Below are 22435 nucleotides of genomic sequence, written 5' to 3' on the forward strand. Positions count from 1 at the left end.
CAGGTGTGGCAGACACACTGATTTATTATTTTTGGTACCTTTTGGGCTGCCAATATTCTTTTCTGCGCGATAGCTCTTGCTTCTGCTAAATCATCCTCCAAGTTTAGCCAGCAGACCCGCCCAACCTTTGCACTTTGACCTGATGACATCGTCACTTATTAATTAAATTTGCACATTTTAAACATCTTTTTTTCATATATCTTCTGTCAGGCAGCAAATTCAAAGCAAAATTTCGGATTTCCCTTTAGTTATGGTAAAATAGTCAGCTATTTATACACTGTGTGTTCCACCCCTCCCCAGTAGGGGATGCTGCAGCAACCTCAGCACCTTCCTGCTCCCTTGTGTGAAAGAGGTCATTTGGAGAGAGGGACCCACAGAGACAAAGAGTTACAATAAAAGATGGCGACTAGCTGGTGAACACAGATGAACATTTAGCAGCTAAAAAGCCATATTTACACCAGGAGTTAGTGAAGACCAAAACAGAGCTAAAGGAGTGGGAATATTGAACTTCTGTTCGTCAGGTTGACAAAATAATGACTCGAAATGCTGCTCCGTGTCTACTTGATGTGTAAATAAGCCGCTGTTCACTTACATGTTCACCATGTCAACTTATAACACGTTGATAAAATGTCGATGTTCTGTATACAGCTTGCTCTGCTGCAGCCAAGTGGCCACAAAATCAATAAATGCGTGTTTTAAAAGATAGCTTAACATTTAAAGAAATATCCGTATTCACCTTCTTTCTGAGAGTGAGATGAAAAGATTGCCACAGTCTCATGTCCGCGCGTTAGGTATAGAGCAGGAGTCACAGCCTTATTGGCTTAGCTTTGCATAAAGACTGCAAACGGGGAAAAAGTTAGCCTGGCTCTGTCTAATTTTTTAAATTATGCCTACCAATACCTGTAAAGTTTAAACACGGATATAAAAATGCTTATTAGTGGTTTTATGAGGAGTTATGCAGCGTCGCTATCAGTCAGGCTATCAGTCAGCTCAGCGGCTCTCTGCAACATCTCTGGCCACAGTGTGGGTTGCCAGATACAGTTCGTATTGCTACCACGATGCTACTAAACACTTGGCAACCTCACATACAGTACAACAAGACTATTGGAGCTACACAGTCGCTGAGCCTAATTGTTGTTAGCCATATAGCATGTATGCTACTTCTATAATAATAACAATAATAATAATAATAATAATAATAATAATAATAATAATAATAACAATAATAACAAACTTAATTTATATAGTACCTTTTAAAACAGAGTTTACAAAGTGCATTGACAAACAAGAAAAAGCAGGAAACTTAGAAAGACAACATTACAGAACAAACACAAGGAAGCCGAGTAAAAACAAGACGGCAGAACAGAAAATGTAAGAACACAAAAAGTCAATATAATTATCTACAAGTAAAAAGAATAAAAGCGATAACACAGGCAAAGTCAGAGAAAAAGAAAGAGAGAGGGAAAAAACTAATAAAAAAGTGATGCAAAACTAGAAAAAAATAAATAAAAGAATAAAATCAATCAAGGACAATAAAAAGACGACATCACATCAAATGAATTAAGAACAGATAGAAAAGATTACCGACAGTAAAAAGAATAAAGGCCAATAGATAGATTAAAAATAACAAATAAAAGCAGTTAAGGACGGTAAGAAAAGACATCGCAGGGGAGAAAGTAAAAACATACAAACAGACTTTGAGCAGTAGAAGGAATAAAAGATGTAGAAGAAATGACAGATACAACAATCTGTAATATTTAGATTGTTTGTGTACGAATGAAACAATGGAAATAGAACAATTTAAATAATAAGTCGGTAGGCAGCTAGCTGATCCTTTATGCTAAGCTAATTGCTCCTTGGTTTCAGCTTCTTACTTAATGCACCGACATGAAACTGAAAGCCTTTTCATCTATTTGAACAAAAGCCATTTTCAAAGTTCCCAAAATGTGTGAAAATAGGAACGTTTTCAGTCAAACTCATCACTGATATTAGAGTCAGGAGCCATGTTAGAGCCGTCTTCCACCAAATCACCGTCATTTCAAAGCTTTGCCTTTGTCTGAAATACGGAGGGATTATTTTTCTTTTGAAAATTGATACATAAAATGAAACCCTCCCTTTGGATACAAACCCGTCTGTCTTCCATACACCGACTCATTTATCGGATCCTGAGCTGCAACACTGACTCGGTAGTGGGGCATTAAAAAGGAAGAGCTATAATTCCTGTTCTTGGGTATAAAATGGACTTGGCTCCACGCTCTCTCGTGAACGGCATACCAATGACAGACTTTGGCGCTGCGAGGTTTTTGATGAGGATTGTGGATGGAGGGAAAGTGTCGCCGCTGCGTGCGCTCTGTGCTTTGTGTCACATCCTTAATCAGGAGGTGAGAGAGAGTGTTTGCCAGAGCTGGACTGAGAGTGACAGACCGAAGGCTGGAAACTGGGACGTTATGACAGTTGAATGGCGAACTGAGACACGTTTTGGTGGAGTGGGTGAAACTGAGTTTCCCCGTTTTTAATCCTGTATTCAATCTCACAGAGAAACACGGCAAACTTGCGGTGATAAAGCCTGTAGATCAGTTCCCCGCTCGTGTTCCTATGACATTACTTCAAAACCCCTTCACTACCTGTCATCTCAAGACACTGTTTTACCTGTAGCTTCCTGAATATCTGTGTAAGATGTCAGATTCTCTTGATGACTCTTTATTCTGCATTTTCTATTGTAGAGTGCTCTATTATTGATATTCCCAATTAGCCATTAGTTTCCCTTTTCCTTAATCACATCTTACACCCAGACTGCTACAGCCTCAGGGTCGGCTGGTTGTTTTGTTCTGTCTGCCACAGATGTTCAGCTCCTTTTCCGAGGAAGAGAGGTTACAGGTGCTGCTGTTACCGAAGCTTAATTACTCTGAATAGCTGCCGTCTCTCGAATGCCAAGGCATCGCAGGCTGGCTGTACTCCTCGACCTCAGGGATCCGTTTATACCGACCGCACCTGTAATCCATCCACCCATTTACTGTACCGACCGATCCAGTTGTGGAGTGTTGCCTTGAACAGGTTGCCAGTCTATGAGAGAGGTAACACATTTGATTAATGATCTACTCAGACAACAGGGTAACAAACAAAGATAAAGTTAGAAATAAAATAATAAGGAAATATCTCAATATGACATATTGTCTCTTTGGCAGGAAGGTAAATGGAACGATATGATAGTAAACTGGTCTGGCATGTTTCTCAGTGAAGGTGACCTTAATACTGTAATTCACTGGAAAGAAAGAAAAACTTGTTTCATTCTGGTACACTGGCTTAGAGGGCTCATAAGCTCATTTTCATACTTTTATTTTGGGTGAAATAGGGTTACACGCTCCGATCTTCAAAAGAACGCATCAGTTTTCTCATCTCTCGTGCTAGCGCCGCTCATGGTTTTAGCTTCCTGTTTGCGCCACCTCTGCAGAACTGCTTCTGAACCGAATCATAACCACCGCACGTGTTAGAAAAGGAATATGATCCACGTTAGCCTCACCTCACTGCTCAGCAGGCCACCAGCTTTGTAACGATCTTTGTATGGTGTTAGCATGCATGGATATATTGTTACTTCAAGTGAGAAAGTAACGTTCACACAGTTTCTCTTGAATGTCTCTCAATATTACAACATCAGTCCATCGCCCCACAATGGGAGTAGCCACATTAGCCAGGCAACATGCTAACGCCTGAACTAACGGACCGAACTACAAAATTAACAGTAGAGCAGGATAAACATGGCAAAACTAACAGCTTCAGAGTTAGAAGTCGGGTCATGGACAGCTGGTGTGGATCCTTTCTGGAGCTTGCACTGTTGCTGGCCCTCGTTGGTAATGCAGTTCTTAGAGGACATTCTGTCACATTTTCATCAAAAATAGATTAAAAAAGTTAATCCTTGGGACATCTTTAGATGGAAGTAGATGGAGACTTTTATGTTGATTCTTGCAGCCAATAACTGAGCAGGTCCTGTGCTTAGCTCTTAGCTTTGTACTGGCCCTCGTCCTACAAACAAAAGTATCCAGCAAATTTTTTCTTCCTGGCTCGTGCCTTCCACAGCTCTTAGCTTTGTGATGGCTTCCTGAAGTAAAAATGGTCACTTTTTGAATTTTGTGATGCGATCTGAAGCATCCATTGAGAAAAAGTTATTTTCTCATCTTCCATTTAAAAGAATGTGACTGGAGATCTGTAGGCATAATGTAAGCATGATGTAAACCCTGCGCTCTCTGCTGGTGGGAGGGTACAATCCCATCTTTACTGTGTTTTGAGGCAGGCTGAGTATTTTTTGTCATTGCACAAAAAGTTAGGGGAAATGTTATTTTTCTTCAGTGTAGGGCCGACCAGTTAGACACCGACATGATGGTGCTTCTCACTTGCTGATTGAGAGTACTCTGTTAATGCAGCTTAAAGTGTTCAAGATCAAGTTTCCATGGGAGCTGATATAAAGGTGCTCAACATGACGGCAATAATATGTGAATGGATTACAGATCGGTATTATTCATCATGCATCAGGTGTCAAGTGAGGCTTTCAGCAGTCTGTATTAATCAAGGTTAAAACTAGAGTGTCTGCGTTCGCTTTGTCTGAATCAGTGCAGAGGACACTTGAACAGCCAGCCGAGGCTGAGTCAGGCAGGAGTCGTACTTTAACATCATGGAGGGAGTGTGTGTATCCAGCAGGTGAGTGAAGCAGGCTTTCTCTGCTTCAGTGGAAATGAGCACAGTGAGCGCGCTGGATCTTCAGAGCAGAAAGTGTTGCTCCGCTTCACGCGGGTCACTGGAGATTTGGTGGCGTCTCTCTGACATACACACTAACCAAATGAAACGCAGCTGTAATAGGCATGCAAATGGAGGCTCGGGTCTGTACGGATCACCAGGTGAGGCTTGTCTCTGTCATGTCACAGCCTCGTCTTTAACAGTAATGGGTGTGAATAAAACTCACACCGAGCAGAAAATGATAGGCTGTCGTTTTATGAGCCCCTGGCAACTTCTCTGTTCCTGTACAGATCACACACAGGCAGATCACGACAGCCGTGCACACAGAGAAACATGTGAACATGCAGTGACATGTAAATACAAATTAACATGAAAATGATCATACAGATGCGGTGCCTAGCACGTGAAAGATTAGATAGAAACCAAGCCTTCAAACTCACATATCTAATGCGTTCTGGCAGCTGACATACGAGCTACATACAGCGAAGCGATGTCAGTGGGAGCTCTGGAGGCGTACGATATCTCTGCGTGGCCAAATCTGCCTCCAGCTCTGGTTCTCACGTGCAGGAGACTCATCTCATTTTCAATTCTGATTCCCTGTGTGTGTATGGAAGTGTGCGGTTCTCTGCTTGCACAAATGATAAAATGTAATTAATGCTTGTGTGTGTGTGTGTGTGTGTGTGTGTGTGTGTGTGTGTGATAGGGCTGTTGGGATGAATTTCAGGAGTTGAATATAAATCGAATAGTTAAGAATAAAGATGGCTCATCATACTCTGAAATTACAAATTAAATCTGTATTTTTCTGGGTTTTTTTCATTATGTGTTGGTTAATGTGAGCCATCTCGCCGTTCCCGTCTTTGGTAGAAAAGGGCTGGTAAGGCGCTCAGAGTCTTGGGATGAAGTGCCCGTGCAGTGAGATTAGGTCTGGGCAATATATACGATATATATCGTTATCGTGATGTGAGACTATATATCATCTTAGATTTTGGATATCGTTGTGTCATGATATGGTTTAAGTGTTGTGTTTTCCTGGTTTTTTAAGGCTGCATTACAGTAAAGTGAACTTATCAGACTGTTTTACTTGTTCTCACACTTGTCTTTGCCCACTTAGTGATTATATCCACATTGCTAATGATTATTTATTTAAATCTTATTGTTTATGTTTTGTGAAAGTACTAATAGTCAACACTACTATATTGTTGCAGTATCGATATCGAGATATTCGGTCAAAATATCGTGATAGCTGATTTTGTAGCTCAATCATTTCATTTCATTTCAAAATATCCAGATATAAATTGTGTATCACGATACAGCCTAAAGGTCTCGTGATATTATTTTTATATGAAGAATTCCCACTATGCTCATAGACTTTACATGGTGAGGACGTCACGGATTTGAACCGAAATTAAATTCTCAGCTCAAGGAAAGTTATATGAATATGAATCCTCCTTGGATCAAAATGTCATAATGGAAAGACTCGTGATTGACCTTGTCTGCAATTCAAGAAGTTTTTGCTGCAATAATGCGAGTTGCCACCGGGCAAAACTGGAAGCAAGGCTGAGCGGCTCCGTCTTACCCAGGTCTGAATAGTAGATTCATGTGTTGACTAAGTGGCTAACAACTAGCTTACAACACATGGGTGATAAAAGTACAACATTAACTGGGTTTGCTGTCTCATTAAGGTGCAAATGCTTTTGCAACATCTGACGAACAATAAAGTTTTTCTGAATCACGTTCAATGTGCAAATGTTAACCTTTAACAGTACAGTCACAGAGCGATGCCTCCCTCCTCGTCACAGAGCTTACCAGTGCCTAGGCTTAATTATAACTTCCCATGAAAGCTATCACCTGTTGGTAATTGCAAATGTTGGTCAGTTTGTAATATTGGAGTGCCCTCTAGTGGAAACAATGTATAACAAGGCCTTGTATACAGTTTATAGATGCATAGTAAATATTAACAATAGGCTACATTTGAGCATGGAGTTATAAAGGAAGATTGACGGCACCCTAACACTAACACTGCTGTATCGCTCTACAGGTGATGATCCTGTATTTCCACCCCAGTGTGTTTCGATGTATCCTCCTGCGGTGGGTTCGCCTCCTGGGTTTTGCCGTCATGTACGGCACCGTCATCCTCAAGCTGTACAGGTACTGTCAACTCAAACTAACAGCACTGGAATCAAAAGGGTGGCGATCATCGTAAGAGTGAGACACAACATTCCCTGTATGGTTTATCCTGTTCCTATGAATAAGTGAAGATAAAAATAAAAATAGGCAAACCTCTTCCCCTCATCTCATTTTGTCTCTGCTCCTCTCCTCGTTCCCCTACTTTCTTCTCGTCCTCTCTTCTCAATCCCCTTCTCTCTTCCTACCTCCTTTCATCTGTTCTCCTTGTCTCCTCTTCTCTTTTCCTTTCCTCTCCGACATTTCCTCTTTTCCTATCAGCCTCCCACTTCTGTACTGTCATCCTTTCCTCTCCACCCTCTCCACTCTTCCTATCTCCCTTCTTCTCCTCTCCTTGTGTATTTTCTTTTTCTCCTCTTCTTGTCTTCTCATCTCCTCTCCATCCTCTCGTCCCTCCCCATTTCCCTTCCTCCTCTATCCTTGTCGCCTCTCTCCTCTTTCCTCTCCGTCCTCTCCTCTTTTCCTGTCTTCTTTTCTTTCCTCTCCTCTTTTCCTATCTCCTTTCCTCTCTTCGGATCTTCTCTCTACTCCCTTCTTCGCCGCATCATTTCCCCTCCTCTCTCCCTCTCTCCCTCTCTCCTCTCCTGGTCCCTCCTCTCCACTCCTGATATTAACTTGCCCTGTGAGTTGGCCTTTCTCCGTTTCAATAATTCAGCTCCCTCTCAGTCTGCACACTTACGAACACACACACATACATGCAGTCCTGCCAGTAAGCACATTTGAATTTCACATCAGGTTGGGTCCGTCCTGCCTGTTGAAGTATCTATTCAGACACACACTCACTCTCACTTCCTGCTCTTCAGCTCCGAGCGAGTGCTGCCGTGATGGGAGAAGGGGGTCAAAGGCCGGCCAGAGTGTTCCCGTGGCAAAATTACCAATTAGATTTTTTTCCTAGCTTGCCGGGTGTGAAGTGCGCCCCCGGGGCCAGGCTCTTACAGCCCAGTCCCACTGAATATATCAGAGATAAGATAGATTTGTCACAGTCTGGTCGGAGACAGCAGATGAGCACGGTGCGCAGATAGTAAACAGAGAATTGACTGTTTCTGTGTCTGAATGGTAATATTCCATCACTATGTGCTATCTTTGTCTCCATATAATTCCCCTTACACAGCGTCAGATCACTTTAGGCTGATGTGTTGCATTTTTAATTCCCTTTACAGAGGCGGTATTGTCTTGTGTGCATGCAGAGAATGTAGTAAATACTGTGCAGCTTATAAATAAACTGCCTCTGCTTGCATTCAGTCTACTGTGTCGGTTCCAATCACATTTGTTCAACCACCTCCAAGCTGAAGAAATACAAACTCACACCAAAAAGGTTTTTAACTACAAGATATCACCGTGAAACTTCCCCAGGTGATTGCTTACATTAAAACACAATTATTTTTGTATTAAAAGTTTCCTGAAATTGTATGTTAAAACATGCAAATGATGCATTATCGATTATCTAATCCCAACAGGGGGTCCATTCCAATTTGGAATATATTATTATACGGTTCACCTATTATTTTTACATTAAGGTCACTCATTACTTTCCGTTTCTTTCCAGGTTTCTGATGCTGTTTGGCTAGGTTTAGGGAACTAAAATACTTGCTTATGCAGGCACCAAAAATACTTGATAAGATTTAGGGAACTAAAATGCTGTTGTTAGTTATAGGCATCCAAAATACTTGGTTTGGTTTAAGGAACTTAAATACTTGATTAAGTTTAGGGAACTAAAGTACTTGGTTAGGTTTAGGGAACTAAAATACTTGGCTAGATTTATGTAACAAAAATACTTGATTAAGTTTAGGGAACTAAAGTACTTGGTTAGGTTTAGGGAACTAATATACTTGATTAAGTTTAGGGAACTAAAATGCTTGGTTTGGTTTGGAAAACATGGTTTGGGTTTAAAAACAGGCACTATCCCAATGTATAACAAGTGTTTCAAAGGACAACTTCTTCCACGTGTGTATTTTTTCTGGTCTTCCCCCTGAGTTGCTATGACATTACACCTTCAAGAGATGTTCTCAGTCTCAATGATGGGCCTGGAGCAACATTAACTATGATATTCCAGGAAAAACACCAACACGGTGATATAAGATTGTGCCCCAAATCGCATAATTGACCAGTGAATGAAAAATGGTGCTTTCACGTGGTCAATTAGGAGATTTTAAATATTATTTCTTGATTTTTGGATTGTAAAAATTCCTGTACCCTCATTCTCCTCTCAGACATTTTCCTGCCCACCGTTTATTTCTTTTCCCTTCAGCTCAAGAGATATTACAACGCTAAAAGGAATATGTTTAATGAACATGAATGATTTCAAGGATCACAGCCTTGTTCCCCTGCTCCTTTTGATTCAAGTGGGCATGTTAATAAGAGCCGCAGGCATTGAGTTATCAATCGCAGGGAGAGCATCTCTTATTCACTGCTGGTCATGATTTCACCCAGCAGCAGCCTCTTCCTTCTCTCTGCTCCCTCTCCCAGGGTGTTAAAGGTGTTCCTGTCCCGCACCGCCCAGAGGACGCCTTACATGACCAGCTGGCGCGTCCTGCGGCTGCTGGTGGTGATTCTGCTGGTGGTGCTGTGGTTCCTGGTGGCCTGGACCTCCGCTGTGTGCCAGAACCCTGAGCTGAGTCAAGCCCTGATCTCAGCAGGACTCACCCCGGAGGGTCTGCAGTTCAGCATGTGTCTGCTGGACCGATGGGACTACATGATGGCTGTTGGTAAGCGTGTGTTTTCTCTTTTTTCTGTACTTACATGTGCCTTGTGTGTAGCGATGTCTTTACAGGACTAGTGAGGAAATTTGGGTCTCACTTCACCGTAAGGAGCTTTTGGGCTTATAGCTTTGGCCTGGGCTGCTCGAGTGAGGCAAAAGATTAAGTTTAGTTTAGAAACTTTGCTTTTGGAAAACACTGCAGGCACACAACAGACTGCTTGAACATTTTAGCTGTTAACGTTAGAAATCTATTCATTTTCCAGTCAGGATTGCAGCAGTATACTGTTTTCAAGGTATACCATGTTTCATGTTTACATTTGCTTATCTACGGTATTGAATTCTAACAAATTAGTGTTATTGAAAAAATTATATTTCAAATTTATATCAAGTTTCATGTCAGGACTTTCATTCCTTCATTATTCTTTGTAACTGATAATAATAATAATAATAATAATAATAATAATAATATAAATTGTGTAATTCTGTACAATGTGACATTTTCTGAGATGGTTATCATATCATGAAAATGTCATAACGATCCAACCCTTTGCTCTGACACAGTTTTTCCTCAACTTTTGTTTGAGTCTTCATTAAATTTTCATAAAAACTGCTGAGAATGCTGCCATCTTCTATTTATATTCTGTGAGAGAGATTCTCATTAAAGAGTGAATTAAAGGTACCCTGTGGAGTTGGAGTTGAATTCTTTGCTCCAATACTTTCGGCGACTGGGTTCTTACTTTTTGCCCCTCACTCGTGCATGAGCATACAGGGGACAGCCTTTCAAAATGTTTTTTATGAAGCAGTCCTCAAAATTACACACAGTGTTTTTGTGTTAAACATCACTTTTGTTTGTTTATCAGAAAGCTCCACAGGGCTCCCTTGACACCCAGCTGAATGAAGTGTTTCAGAGCCCTATCTAGTGAAGTTTTAATTTCAGCTTCGAGGCTGTAACCACACCCAAAGATGATGTCACAGTGTACTCACACACCCTGAAAAACACTTCTAGTTCACGCCAGCAAGGTGAGAAGTTTCACCACCGGAGCTCAGCAAAAACAAGCTTTCTGGGGGATGTTACATTTCTCTTTTTAACACTCTGGACCCCCCACCCTGGAGCACCTGTTCAATATTTCACTAAAGGGCTTGGAAAAACCTGTTAATATTAAATCATTCTCAGTGAAACATGTTAAATAAAGACCTGAGCTTTGTATAGATACTTTACATTTGAGCCCTGGTGCAGCCCAAACAACTAGACCGAGACTGCTTGAAAACGTGGGTCTCAGTCTGCTTCCAAAAGGACTCTTGTGCGGTTCGTTTGTGGTCTGAAAGCGAGTGACCGAACCACAGGATTTTTTAATTGCAGTATAAAAAGCTAAATTACTGGCCTTATAAATCAATCTGCTGAGCGTGAACTGTTCGGCAAGCAATCCTGAAATCAATCTGTAGCTTATAACCCGTGTCATTAAGTTAACTCATTTCATGGGAACACGTCTGCACGTCAGCGCGGGGATTTCCCCTGATTAATAGGTCAAATCTGTTAAACTGCTGCATCCTGCCCTGTGCACTTTGTCAGTTCATCAAAGACCATTAAAAGTGTTTGACAGCGATCCAACAGTAATAAGCCCCCAAACACATTACTGTACAAGAAGTCTCCTCTTCAGTCTTTTTAGCCATCATTCATTACATTGCAGTCCAGCATTACTAATAATGCTAATAATAAGTTATTGCAATTTCAATTTCATACAGCTTTACGTCGGTTATATTTGCAGGACCGTTATAAGTCGCCACCTTTCAAGCTTGAAACTGTTCTCGGGACCTAATTTCCCTCTGAGGGTAACTTGTTTATTCAGTTATGGAAAAACATTCATCAAATAAATATTTATGAGTTTGTTTTATTACCCTATTAATACTGTAAATATTGCCCTTTCTGAGTTTTAATTTCTTTTCCAAAACTATATGAGTGCACTTCTAAAGAGCTGCATAAACATGTCCAATAAAAGTGCGAGTTACCTGTCAGTCTGTATAACTTCATGTTCATGTTAAAAGTCAGTGTGACCAGATTCTGGACCAGAACTTAAATGCAACAGTGCATCATTTTTTTCCTTCAGTAGTTTGGACCAATTGTGTGAAAACTCCCCAAGTCATCATCAAAGATTGGAACCATAAAAATAGAGTGAACCAATGAGATCTGCACTTTTTTAGCTGGTTTCCACCCAGTTTCCTCTTATAATGTTACGGGTGCTGTAATATTGTGTGGTGAGAGAGATCCTGACCCACTGTGTACCATGGAAAGCAACAAAGACATTATGAATTCATGTTTTTGGCTCCAAATCATATAAACACCATCAGTAAACAGCAGGATCTGTTTACCTGGGGGGAAGAGTGGGAAGGACGGACTGACAGAGTCGCTGCAACTTTTCCACATATGGATTCAGCAATTTCTTTCTAATAGAAAAGGACATTTCCTACTACCACATTACTGCTGTTTGCTCTTATAACATTACTGTGTGGGCTGAAGTGTGAGACATGTCGTTTTTATTTTGAAGCCTGAACCAGTGAAGGATCTGTGATGTTGTCAGACTGAATGTTGACTCAGGAAGCAACAGAGAATCGTGTCAAATCACACATTCATTATAAAATCGACCCGAAGTTTCTTCTTTCGGGTCGACTGAGATGCAAAAAACTTTTTTTATTTTGCCTGGTATTTTTTTTTCAATCAAGCTTGGTCTAAAAAGACACACATGCCACATGTTTGGCATTCAATTGAAAAACAACTTGCGATTTTCAGTTTCCATCTCTTTTTGAGCAAGGAGCTATAAAAGAAGGACGGGGCATCACCTCATCATTCCAACATTCTTGGTGTCAGCTCTGTTGTAGACTAAAGGAGATTCATGGACAAGCAGACTTAAACCTAAAATATCTCCAGCGTGACCTTTGATGAACAAACGCCTCTGCAAAATGAAAGAACACACTTCAGAGTCTCGTTGAAAATGTTATAAAATCCTTCTCTCCTCCTTTTATTTCAGTCGGAGGCTGCTTTATGGCGATTGATTGGGCCTGTTGAACTGTTTTCTTACAGTAGACTACATGACGCAACACAGAAATACAGAAAAGTACTGTTGATGGATATTTTTTGAGAAAACATATTTTGCAACTCCTTCACTGGGACTGGTGGCGTCTCTAAAAAAACAAGTTTGTAAGGAATAATGGCAGCATACCGGCTCAACTGCGAGTGGTTTGAAGTCCAGAGGCTCCAATGAAAGTGTGGTCAAAGGGTAAACAGCCTGCGACGGTTCAGAAACTGATGGGCACAGTAAGGCAAAGAGACACTCTCCGACCTCACAGAATTGAGTTTTCAGTGGTGTAGCCGCACCGTGTCTGGCTCACCTGTTGTGGACGGTGCGGTCCTCTTTACCGAAGCTGATGGTGCCTACAGCAAATAGATTGCACAGAAATAGAGGGAACTGTCTGAAGTCGTTAAACCGCATCTTGAAATTTCCAGCCAATCTTGAGCACAATGCATCCATAGTTGTTCAAGTGATAAATCATGTGCGACAGAAATAAACAGGTGTATGCTGGGAAATCTCCGTCTTGTATAAATGTGATAAACGTCTCTGATTTGAACAGAACCACCTTTTTAAGCAAAGTCACAAAATGCTCCAAAACCTGCTGTTATTGTGCCGTAGCAGGACTGCTTATCGAGTGCGGTGCCCTCCAGGCAGCACTTTGAAAGACCTCTGCTCTTAAATGGATGCAGTTATGAATGTTGATGATAATGTCCATTGTTGGATTCACCTTTCTCTAATGGGTTCGCTCACAAACAGTTTAATGAATGACGCTGTGCGCAGCATTAACAGCGGGACGCTCCGATAAACAAGTTGGAGGATGCCTCTCTGACAGTGTCTTAAAGCAAAACAGCTCCAGAGGACAGGAGGTGCCACCGCGTCCCTTTGTTATTTTTACAGCTCTTTATGACAAGCATGTCTCAAAGGACTTTCCAGAGGATAAGCTTGTCTAGTTTAAACAAGACTAGAGAAGAGCTATCACAGAATAAAAAGCTACGCTGTCATTAAGGAACATTATAAAAAAGACTATTTACCCAAATCTACCTCAATTATGGAAACTGAAGAGTAATACATTCCTCACTGAATTATCTCTGAATATGTATTTGTTATATTGTTGCTACCACAACTTCACCTTTTATTATTCAGCTTATAAATAGTATGAATCAAATAATCCAAACTCTGAGAATTAATAAAGATACCAGTTTTTCCCTGTAGTGTAGAAGCAGGCTCTAGGGGACTGTACAAAAATTATTGCTTTTGGCCCTCCACATGACTTTGAGATGATTTGCAACACCCTCCTTAATATTTCAATTCAACTCTGATTCAAGCGTAATAATTTAATGGAACAACAGTTTTCATATGACCCAGAATTGCCTCATTGTAAATAGTGCGCAACATTAATAATTTGTATTGGTTTGAATGGCCAGAATAACTGATATTTAACAGTAAATAACAACAGTTTGAGAACTTTTGCACTACAGCAGACAGCAAACGTGAGCATATAATAGGTCAGAGCAGCCACATCAACCACAGCCAACAGCAAGAAGATTAAGAGGGAGCGAAATTCCCCAGACTCCCATATAAAATCGCTCCATTTTGTGAGATGTTGAGTTATTAGAAACTTTAAAACTCTGGATTAACGCTTTCTATGACAAATTCTGAACTATTTGGGCCTTCTTGTAAATTCGGCACATGTTATACATTAAATTAGTTCTCTCTTTGTGTTAAAACGTTGTGTCCTAATGATATATGTGTGTATTTGAATCCGATCACAAGTGCACGCATGTTGAGACGCATTATACAACTGACAAGCCGTCACCAAAGCGGCACGTTAACACAAGTGCAGTGCGGATACAGACGTTTAATATAGGAGATGAGACACCATAAAGCAGATCTACCTGTATGCCACAGAGATTCCAGTCTGAAGTACGGTTCTAACAAAGCAACGTTAGGCTTCGTGATCAAAGTCAGTTTTTATAGCCCGTGGATAAGTTCATATTCTCACGCTCCCTCCGTCTCACTCGTCCTCAAGAGCTCTCTCTCTCTCCCTGCTGAGAGTCTGCATCACGCTTTTTTCATCAATTGATGGTTTATGAGGTGCTGCAGCCCCAGTTCCCACGTCCGTGTATCAAATGTTATGTTTACGTAGCATCTCAGCCGCTCTCTGTTTTCCAAAGTTCAAAATGTGAGCAGCAAAACTGAAAAAAAAAGAAGTGCAGATCAGAAGAAGGGAACAGAACAGACTAACTTACAAAGAGAGAGGGAAAGACGAGGACTGAAATATGACACACGAGGATGAATCTATCGAAATAAAACAGGGAATAACTAAACCAAAAAAACTAAAGCATGGCAGCAATGATGTGTAATCCATATTAATGATAAATATCCATTCATAGCTTCTGCTCACATACATACACTTTCATTTCCTTTTGTATGATGTTATTTTTTGATCTCGTTTATCTAACATGTATGTCTCATTCTTTCATGTAATACCAACATATTCACTAATGTTTTCTCCTGTTGGGCTGCAGAGTGAAGAAAGCCACAGCTTGAGTTTACTCAAAACTAGCAGTTCGTCCGACTGGCTGTGAGAAGTCACTGCTGGGTGGATTTTGTTTATCAGGGATGCTGAGAAAAAGCAAGACAGTACATAAAATAAGCACAGTACAAATGTCAGATATGTCAGACCATTGTGTTTAACTGCATACTGTATCTTTAAATGTCATAGTTGTGGCTGAAAATGACCACAGATAATGACCATGACCACCCAAAACCTTCAGCAAAATTCTGACCCGTGTCTCCAGACTCGGAGACAGTCCATGAAATAACCAGCCTTCACTGTCAACCTATCAAGCATGGAGACTGACAGTATTGGTAAGATGCTGCAGGTACTATCCCATCGGTTTTCCTGTGCTTTCCCAGATGGCTTTGTGTAAGTGATACAGTAGCTTCCTACTGACCGAGTCTTGAAGCAGGAGGCAGTGACGGGCACCACGCTGAAGCCAGTGTGACAGCAGGGGAGACTAATCCTGTTTGGAAAGGAGGAAAGGATGGATCTCTGAGAGATGCTCGGTCTGCCTCTGAAAACTGACAGACAGACAGACACAGAGAGAGAGAGAGAGAGAGAGAGTGGCAGGGAAAAAGAAGAGTGAAGCCTGTGAAGTATGAAGCTTGAGGGGATGTGGGCAGCAATGCAGAGAGTGTTTTCCACCAGCTGGGGAGAGGGGGAGAACTTGAGAGGGAAGGAAGAAGAGGCGGAAGCTGGTGAAGGGAGGACAGCTAAGGACACTCAGGAGACAGGATGGAGGAGCGCAGCATCTTCAGAGAGAGGAACAAACACTTTAGATGGAATAAAACACGTAGAGCACAAAAAAATCCCTCTGTCTGTGTTGTGTGTGTCGGTGCGCATTTGGGTGCGCGCTCGAGACGACACAGGAAATAAGGGATCCCTGCTGCTCGCTCTGACAGCCAGTGAGAACACACTGTTGTGCCGGGGATACACTGAAGGACAGGAAACACCCCGCGAAGCTGCCTTGCAGGATTCTAACACTGCGAGCGGCGGTGCAGTGCCACGCTTGTGAAAATTCAACTAATTGCTTTTCTGTGTTTTCACTTGTTTAGTCATAATGCTGACAAGGGAACACTTGTCTTTCCAGAAATGAATAAATCCTCCTATTTTGTCATGAAATGCAGAGCGAAATGGTGCTGAGTCAAAACAGTATTGATAATGTCAACAATAAGGAATTCATTTGAATCCGTAATTAATCTGCATTAGTGGGAATTGTTATCCTTCCCTTCTTGCAAGCAGCTCTAAGTGCATCCCGATTCAGAGGCTAAGTACCATGTAATTAGTGATGATTTATAGCCTAGGTCTATTCATGAATATTAATGGACTATAATCACTGTAAAGACTTTATGGACTTATATGCTAACACAGTCCTTGGCTCAGTTCTGCGTGCTCTTCGCTGCATGCAAACAAAACAACACGCTCGTATAAAAGCCTGTGTCGGAGGAAAACCTCCGACTTGGTGATGCTCATTTAGAATTTTAAAGGGGCACTATGTTGTTCTGGAGAAGAAGAATAATACAAACTCAGAAATATTCATTTCATTCACTTTTCCATAACAAACAAACAAATAAACAAGCTGTTCTCAGAGGAAAATAAGGTCCCCAGAACACTGTTTGAAGCTAGAATGGTGGCAGGGTCTGCCACATATAAACAAAGTAAAAAGGTATGAAACTGTGCTGTCATTTAAGGTCAGTTTGTTTATTCAGTTTGTTCAGTCATGAAAACGAAGAGTGTTTGTTTATTTATTTTGTTTAGGCATGAAACAAATCAGTCAGTGAAGATCTTTCTCTTCTGAATAAAATATATCCCCCAAAACTACACAGTGCACTTTAACCAGTATTATTTATTTGAAACTACAATTGAGTTGGCAGATGAATAGAAAATATAGTCAAGACACGGACAAGGTTTGAAGTAATGACTTGTATGTGAAATAATAATTTTGCCTGTAAAACTTTTGCTTTCGTCAAAGAACTTCCAACAATTACAGCCTTGCAGACCTTTGGTATTAGCTGTCAAAGGTCTTCCTCCCTCAGGCTGGATTGGCTTGATCGACACTCCTCCCACCACTACTCTGTATTGTTGAGATCTGGTGACTGCTTCTTCCCTGAATAAATCTTGTATTGTTTCGAGCTGTGCGGTGAAGTTGGCTCCAATCAAGTACCGTTCGCGCAAAATGGGGGTGATAGCCTTCCTTATTCAAGATCCCTTTACACACATTTCCTCCACCATGCTGGACAGATGGCATCAAGCACTCCTCCAGCATCTTTTCATTTGTTCTGCGTCTCACAAATTCTTCTATGCTATCCAAACACCTCAAATGCACATTACATTTTTTTCCAGTCTTTCTCTGTCCAATGTTTGTGTTCTTTCACCCATCTTAATCTTTTATTGGCCGGTCTAGGATATGGCCTTTTCTTTTCTGCTCTGCCTAGAGGGCCAGCATCCTGGAGTCATATCTTGCAGGTTCCATTCAATGAAGCTGCCAGTTGAGGACCTGTGAGGCGCCAGTTTCTCCGACTAGAGACTAGGATGTACTTGTTCTTGCTCAGTTGTGCACTGGGGCCTCCCACTTTCTTTCTATTCTGGTTCGAGCCAGTTGGCGCTTTTCCTTGAAGGGAGTAGTACACGCCGTTTTGTGAGATCTTCAGTTTCTTGGCAATTTCTTGCAAGAAAAGACTGACGAGTTTCAGAAGTTTTCTGGCCATTTTCAGACTATAATCGAATTAAAAAATGATGATGCTCCAGATACTTAAGGCCGATTTCATTGCTTCTTTAATCAGCAAAAAGGCTTCCAGCTGTGCTGACATAATTGCAGGGTTTTTTTTTTTAATGATCAATTAGCCTTTTAACGTGAGAAACTGGTATTAGTTAACACAATGTGCCACTGGACCACAGGAGTGATGGTTGTTGAAAATGGTCTTCTGACATATTTCATTAGAAAAAGGCGAAAAGAAATAGTCATTTAAAAATAAAATGGTAATTTACCACATTAATAATGGCCAGACTGAATCACTGATCAATTTAATGTTATTTTGATTGAAAAAAATGTGCTTTTCTAAGTGACTCCAAACTTTAGAGAGGTGGTGTATTGGTTTTTCCCCTGGCAGTAAAATAAGCATCATCTTTTTGTTCTACACCAGAGAGCAGCAAATATCTATTAGATTGCTTCGAGACATAATTTCATCCCTGCAAAATGAGTCCTCTCCATCACGTATCAAATAATTAATATTGATTTTTTGCGGCTGATGTTCTTTAGAATTCTATTACATTGACAATTTAGGTGATGATGAGCTATCTGTGCACATATTTATTCTGATATGTGTTGATAGCTGTGAAGACAGCTAGCTCTCTAAATACATCTTGCGTGTGAATCGCTGCGTGTCCTCTGTGAGATGAGACGAGAGCAGGAATATAACACACTGTCAAGGAAGCAGCCGTCTCTCTTGGGGGACACACTGCAAACACGGGGAATCCTCACTCAATTAGGAACTGCTAAATCTGAAGTTAACTTCTTGGTGTCAATGCTGTCAGAGTGTCAGCAGGGATGAGGATCCACTTCTTTTGCCCTGAGTAACAGAACAGTACTGAATGCATTTAACATGCAGATAAAACAGAGACTAAACCAATGCTCAAAAGGAGAAGGTTTGAACATTTTGAAAATATATGTTGGGAAAATTCTCCCTGAGAGTTAGATGAGAAGATGTATCACATTTTCATGTCTGTGTGTTGAGTACAGAGCTCCAGTACAAAGACTAAAAAACAGGGTTAATCGCCTTTAAAGCCCGATTTTAAACATGCTGTCTCTCGTGTGTGTCATCCATACACAAACTGAAAAGTACAAAAAAAATACCAGTTCAGGAAGAGTTACAGTGACAGACTAGTTGCCTGGAGAAGCCTGTTTAACCTGTGGTCACTCGCCGTTTTTGGCTAGCTGGGTGGATGAATTAACAATCCGAAGACCACAAATTTTCATTTTTACATTTCCGCTTTCGGCATTTCAACAGTGGAGATGCAGCTTTTTAATCAGTGAGCTTTACAGGAGTTGGTGAGAATATAATTATTGAATATAAGAATATCATTTTTTAACTTTAGAGAGAGCCAGGCTAGCTGTTTCCCCCTGCTTCCTGCCTTTAAGCAAGGCTAAACTAATTGCCTCCCGACCCTAGCTTCGCACTAAACGCATGAGAACTTCTGTTGCAGTGCAGAACTATTGTCTCCGCCTAATTACACAAACAAACCAATCTTTACTGGTTGACATAAAACACATTGCTCCCAGTGCACCAGTGTGGGTACGTAGCCACAGACTCCAGATCTAAAAGCTCTGGTATACTGTGAAACACAAAGACTTTTCTAGCCGTAGGCTTGAATTTAGACCTTGATTTATATGTAAATGTCTCACACTGCAGGTTTAAAGCTTTAGATTGATTTTGGTACTTTGTTCTTTTAAAAGTTTCCAGCCTAACGAGAGGCATTTTACTAAGAAAATCCAACTTTCTAGATTGCATATTGTCTCAGCTTGAGGAGTATACAAACTCTCACCTAAAGACACTAAACCTAATTAGAAAAGGAATGAAAAGACAATAAAGATTTTAACAACCTTGTGACACTTTTTTTGTTGTTGTTCTTTTTGCTTCCCAGCGGAGTTCCTGTTCCTGCTGTGGGGTGTGTACCTCTGCTACGCCGTCCGCACCGTACCCTCGGCTTTCCACGAGCCACGTTACATGGCCGTGGCCATCTACAATGAGCTCCTCATATCAGCCATCTTCCACATCATCAGGTGGGTATGGAAAATGGGGTTGAAACAGGCACGAGCGGGAAGGAACAGTCATTGAGAGAAGAGGTGTTTGACAGACAAAGATAAAGGGAGGACAGAGAGAAGGGGATATGAAACAAGTATCTAAACGTTCTTGATGAACATATCTGTGATGGTAATGATGAAATAAAGCAAAGGACTTAGACGACTTCACCCCTCCTTGCAGCACAAGCTGTTGTTTAATATAATGGTAGGGGTTTTTGCCTGTTTGAAAGAGTATAACAAGTGTTCAACATGTCAGATGAAAGGCAGGGTTCACCCGCCCGCTTCATCAGGGAAATGAAAGGTGTCAGCAGCGCCTGGGTAAGCCGGTTGAAAGGGGGTGAATAAAAAAACCTCTTCCCCCGGCGGAGACACAGCATAGATCTACTGTGCCAGAGCCCAAAATAAACTCTATTTGCCCTGGAGCGGTCTATTTTATTACTCTCACTTAGAGGTGGGAAGTTATGTAATATACTCAATTAAACAACGTGAGGATTTCAAATGTCTGTTTATTGAGTAATCGGCATATATTTAATAAGCTGGATGTCACCAAAACCTCATTGATTTTTTTCCCCTTTAATTCACATCGACAATATTCACCCAGTATTAACAATGGAACAAATAACTTTGTGTAATGTGAAGGTGAACGCACAGAGAATTATCATCGACAACTCCACTGTTTCCATTCACACTCACCGTTCTCATCATAGAAGCCGTTATAAACCCACTGCACACCACCAGCTCAACCAAACGGCAGACAGACAGAGTTAGCGGCTAAGGAGGGTCAGCCGAGCTGACTGTTTCAGATTGTGGTCTCACTTATGTTTGCAAATCTTACATAACTTAAATGACTAGCTGAACTACGTGAATAAACCAACAGAGAGATATAGCTAACTGGATGGCTTTGCTGATTGGACAAATTACTTCACGTGGCTCTTCCTTGGGTGACATATTGTGAATAATGCATCGTGAGCATGAATGTGTTACAGACCTGGACACAGCAGCGCCACAGTGCACAGTGGCCACTCGCGTTATTGCAGCAAAAAATTCCCCTTTGGGCCAAAAAGCACTTTCCCATTGACAGCCGTTATAGAAGAGACATTTGTAAATCAGTTGATAGGCCACCTGAAACTGCAAACAAGGAAAATTATTACTTTTTTTTATCCATTTAGGTTTGACAACATCACAACTCTTGCCACTCTATGGGCAGAGCAAGAACTCTCCGGTAGGACAAACTCTACTGCTCATATTCATCGGGCCGCATAACCAGGAAGTAAACCATTAAATCCATGAACACGATTAGCAGCATGGTGAATGAGAAGTTTCTGCCAAACTATCTTTAATGCAATGTTGTTTCAAAATTGAGAAAATGATCGCTATTAGGATTATGGATCAAGATTGCAATTAAATTGATCATGATGTTATATTTTGTCAAGATCACTCACACCTACTGTAGCTGGTGAACCTGGTTGGTGGAGACCAAAAATGAGCGAAAAGGGGTAAATGACTTGAGACATGACTCCAAATGAATGCTAATGTCGCTACATGTCTGCTTACGTTGGATATAACAACTTTAAAAAGTGATTATATGTTAATGTTGTGTTTCTAACTTGTTTAGCTGCCCCTAAAAAGCCAAAATTATTGGAGTCACCTTTTAAGTTGTCGTTTTTCTTTCACAGTGCAGCAACAGCTTAGGCTAGTTTTATAAGCTAGTTTATCTCAAAACTAAGTTACACATCATTGTGTTGTCGATGTTCTTGAAGGCAGGCTGGAGTCTGGTTTGATCAATGTGATTTTCTCCCTTCAGGCAGCAAATTCATGTTTGTGTTGTGTGAAAATCAGCTTGCAGAGACACTTGATTGAAAAGCATAATAGATTTTTTGTCCGTTTTACACCACGTGCTCTCTTCATTTTACAATTTTGTTAGTAACACAGTTGAAGGTAGTCTGTTTGAAAAAGATCCATGTGGGAGGTTTGGAAAACTCCATTACTGCCCCACTCAGAGATGATATTGTAAAAGCTTGAATCATCTCATCGAGCTGCTAAATCAGATTCAACTTGGTAAATTAAAACTCGCAACTCTGCGTTCTTGTGTCTCTTGGGAGCTTACGTACAGACAAGATATGTTTTATGCTCTTATGGGTTTAGACAGTCTGAGTTGGGATGGTGGATGGTAGAAGTAGTAACAGCCACATTTTTTACAAGACTCCTAAAGCAAAGACTATTTTGTCAATCCTATTGCAGTGGGAATAAAAAAAATGGCCAGGTGGTTTTTATAGTGTGCCTGCAGGAGCCCGGGGCAAAAAATTCCATTTGTCACACTTTTGCAGATAAAAACCGCTGGTGATTGAATATCCTTTCATTTAGGCAGAGGTCCATTGTGCTCAGCTGGACAAAAA

At 41.0% G+C, this 22435-nt stretch overlaps 1 protein-coding gene across 1 annotated transcript in view; it reads left to right on the top strand.

The window, feature by feature from the left end:
• Positions 1-22435, top strand: part of gpr158b (G protein-coupled receptor 158b) — a 73984-nt gene that overhangs the window by 40158 nt on the left and 11391 nt on the right. The window contains exons 6-8 of the mRNA XM_084368655.1: positions 6767-6876; positions 9379-9617; positions 19880-20018. Of these exons, the coding sequence (XP_084224781.1) occupies positions 6767-6876; positions 9379-9617; positions 19880-20018 (488 nt within the window). The remainder of the gene's footprint in view (positions 1-6766; positions 6877-9378; positions 9618-19879; positions 20019-22435) is intronic.

The sequence above is a fragment of the Pagrus pagrus genome (assembly GCF_965226575.1).
Source record: "Pagrus pagrus genome assembly, chromosome: 12".
NCBI lineage: Eukaryota > Metazoa > Chordata > Actinopteri > Spariformes > Sparidae > Pagrus > Pagrus pagrus.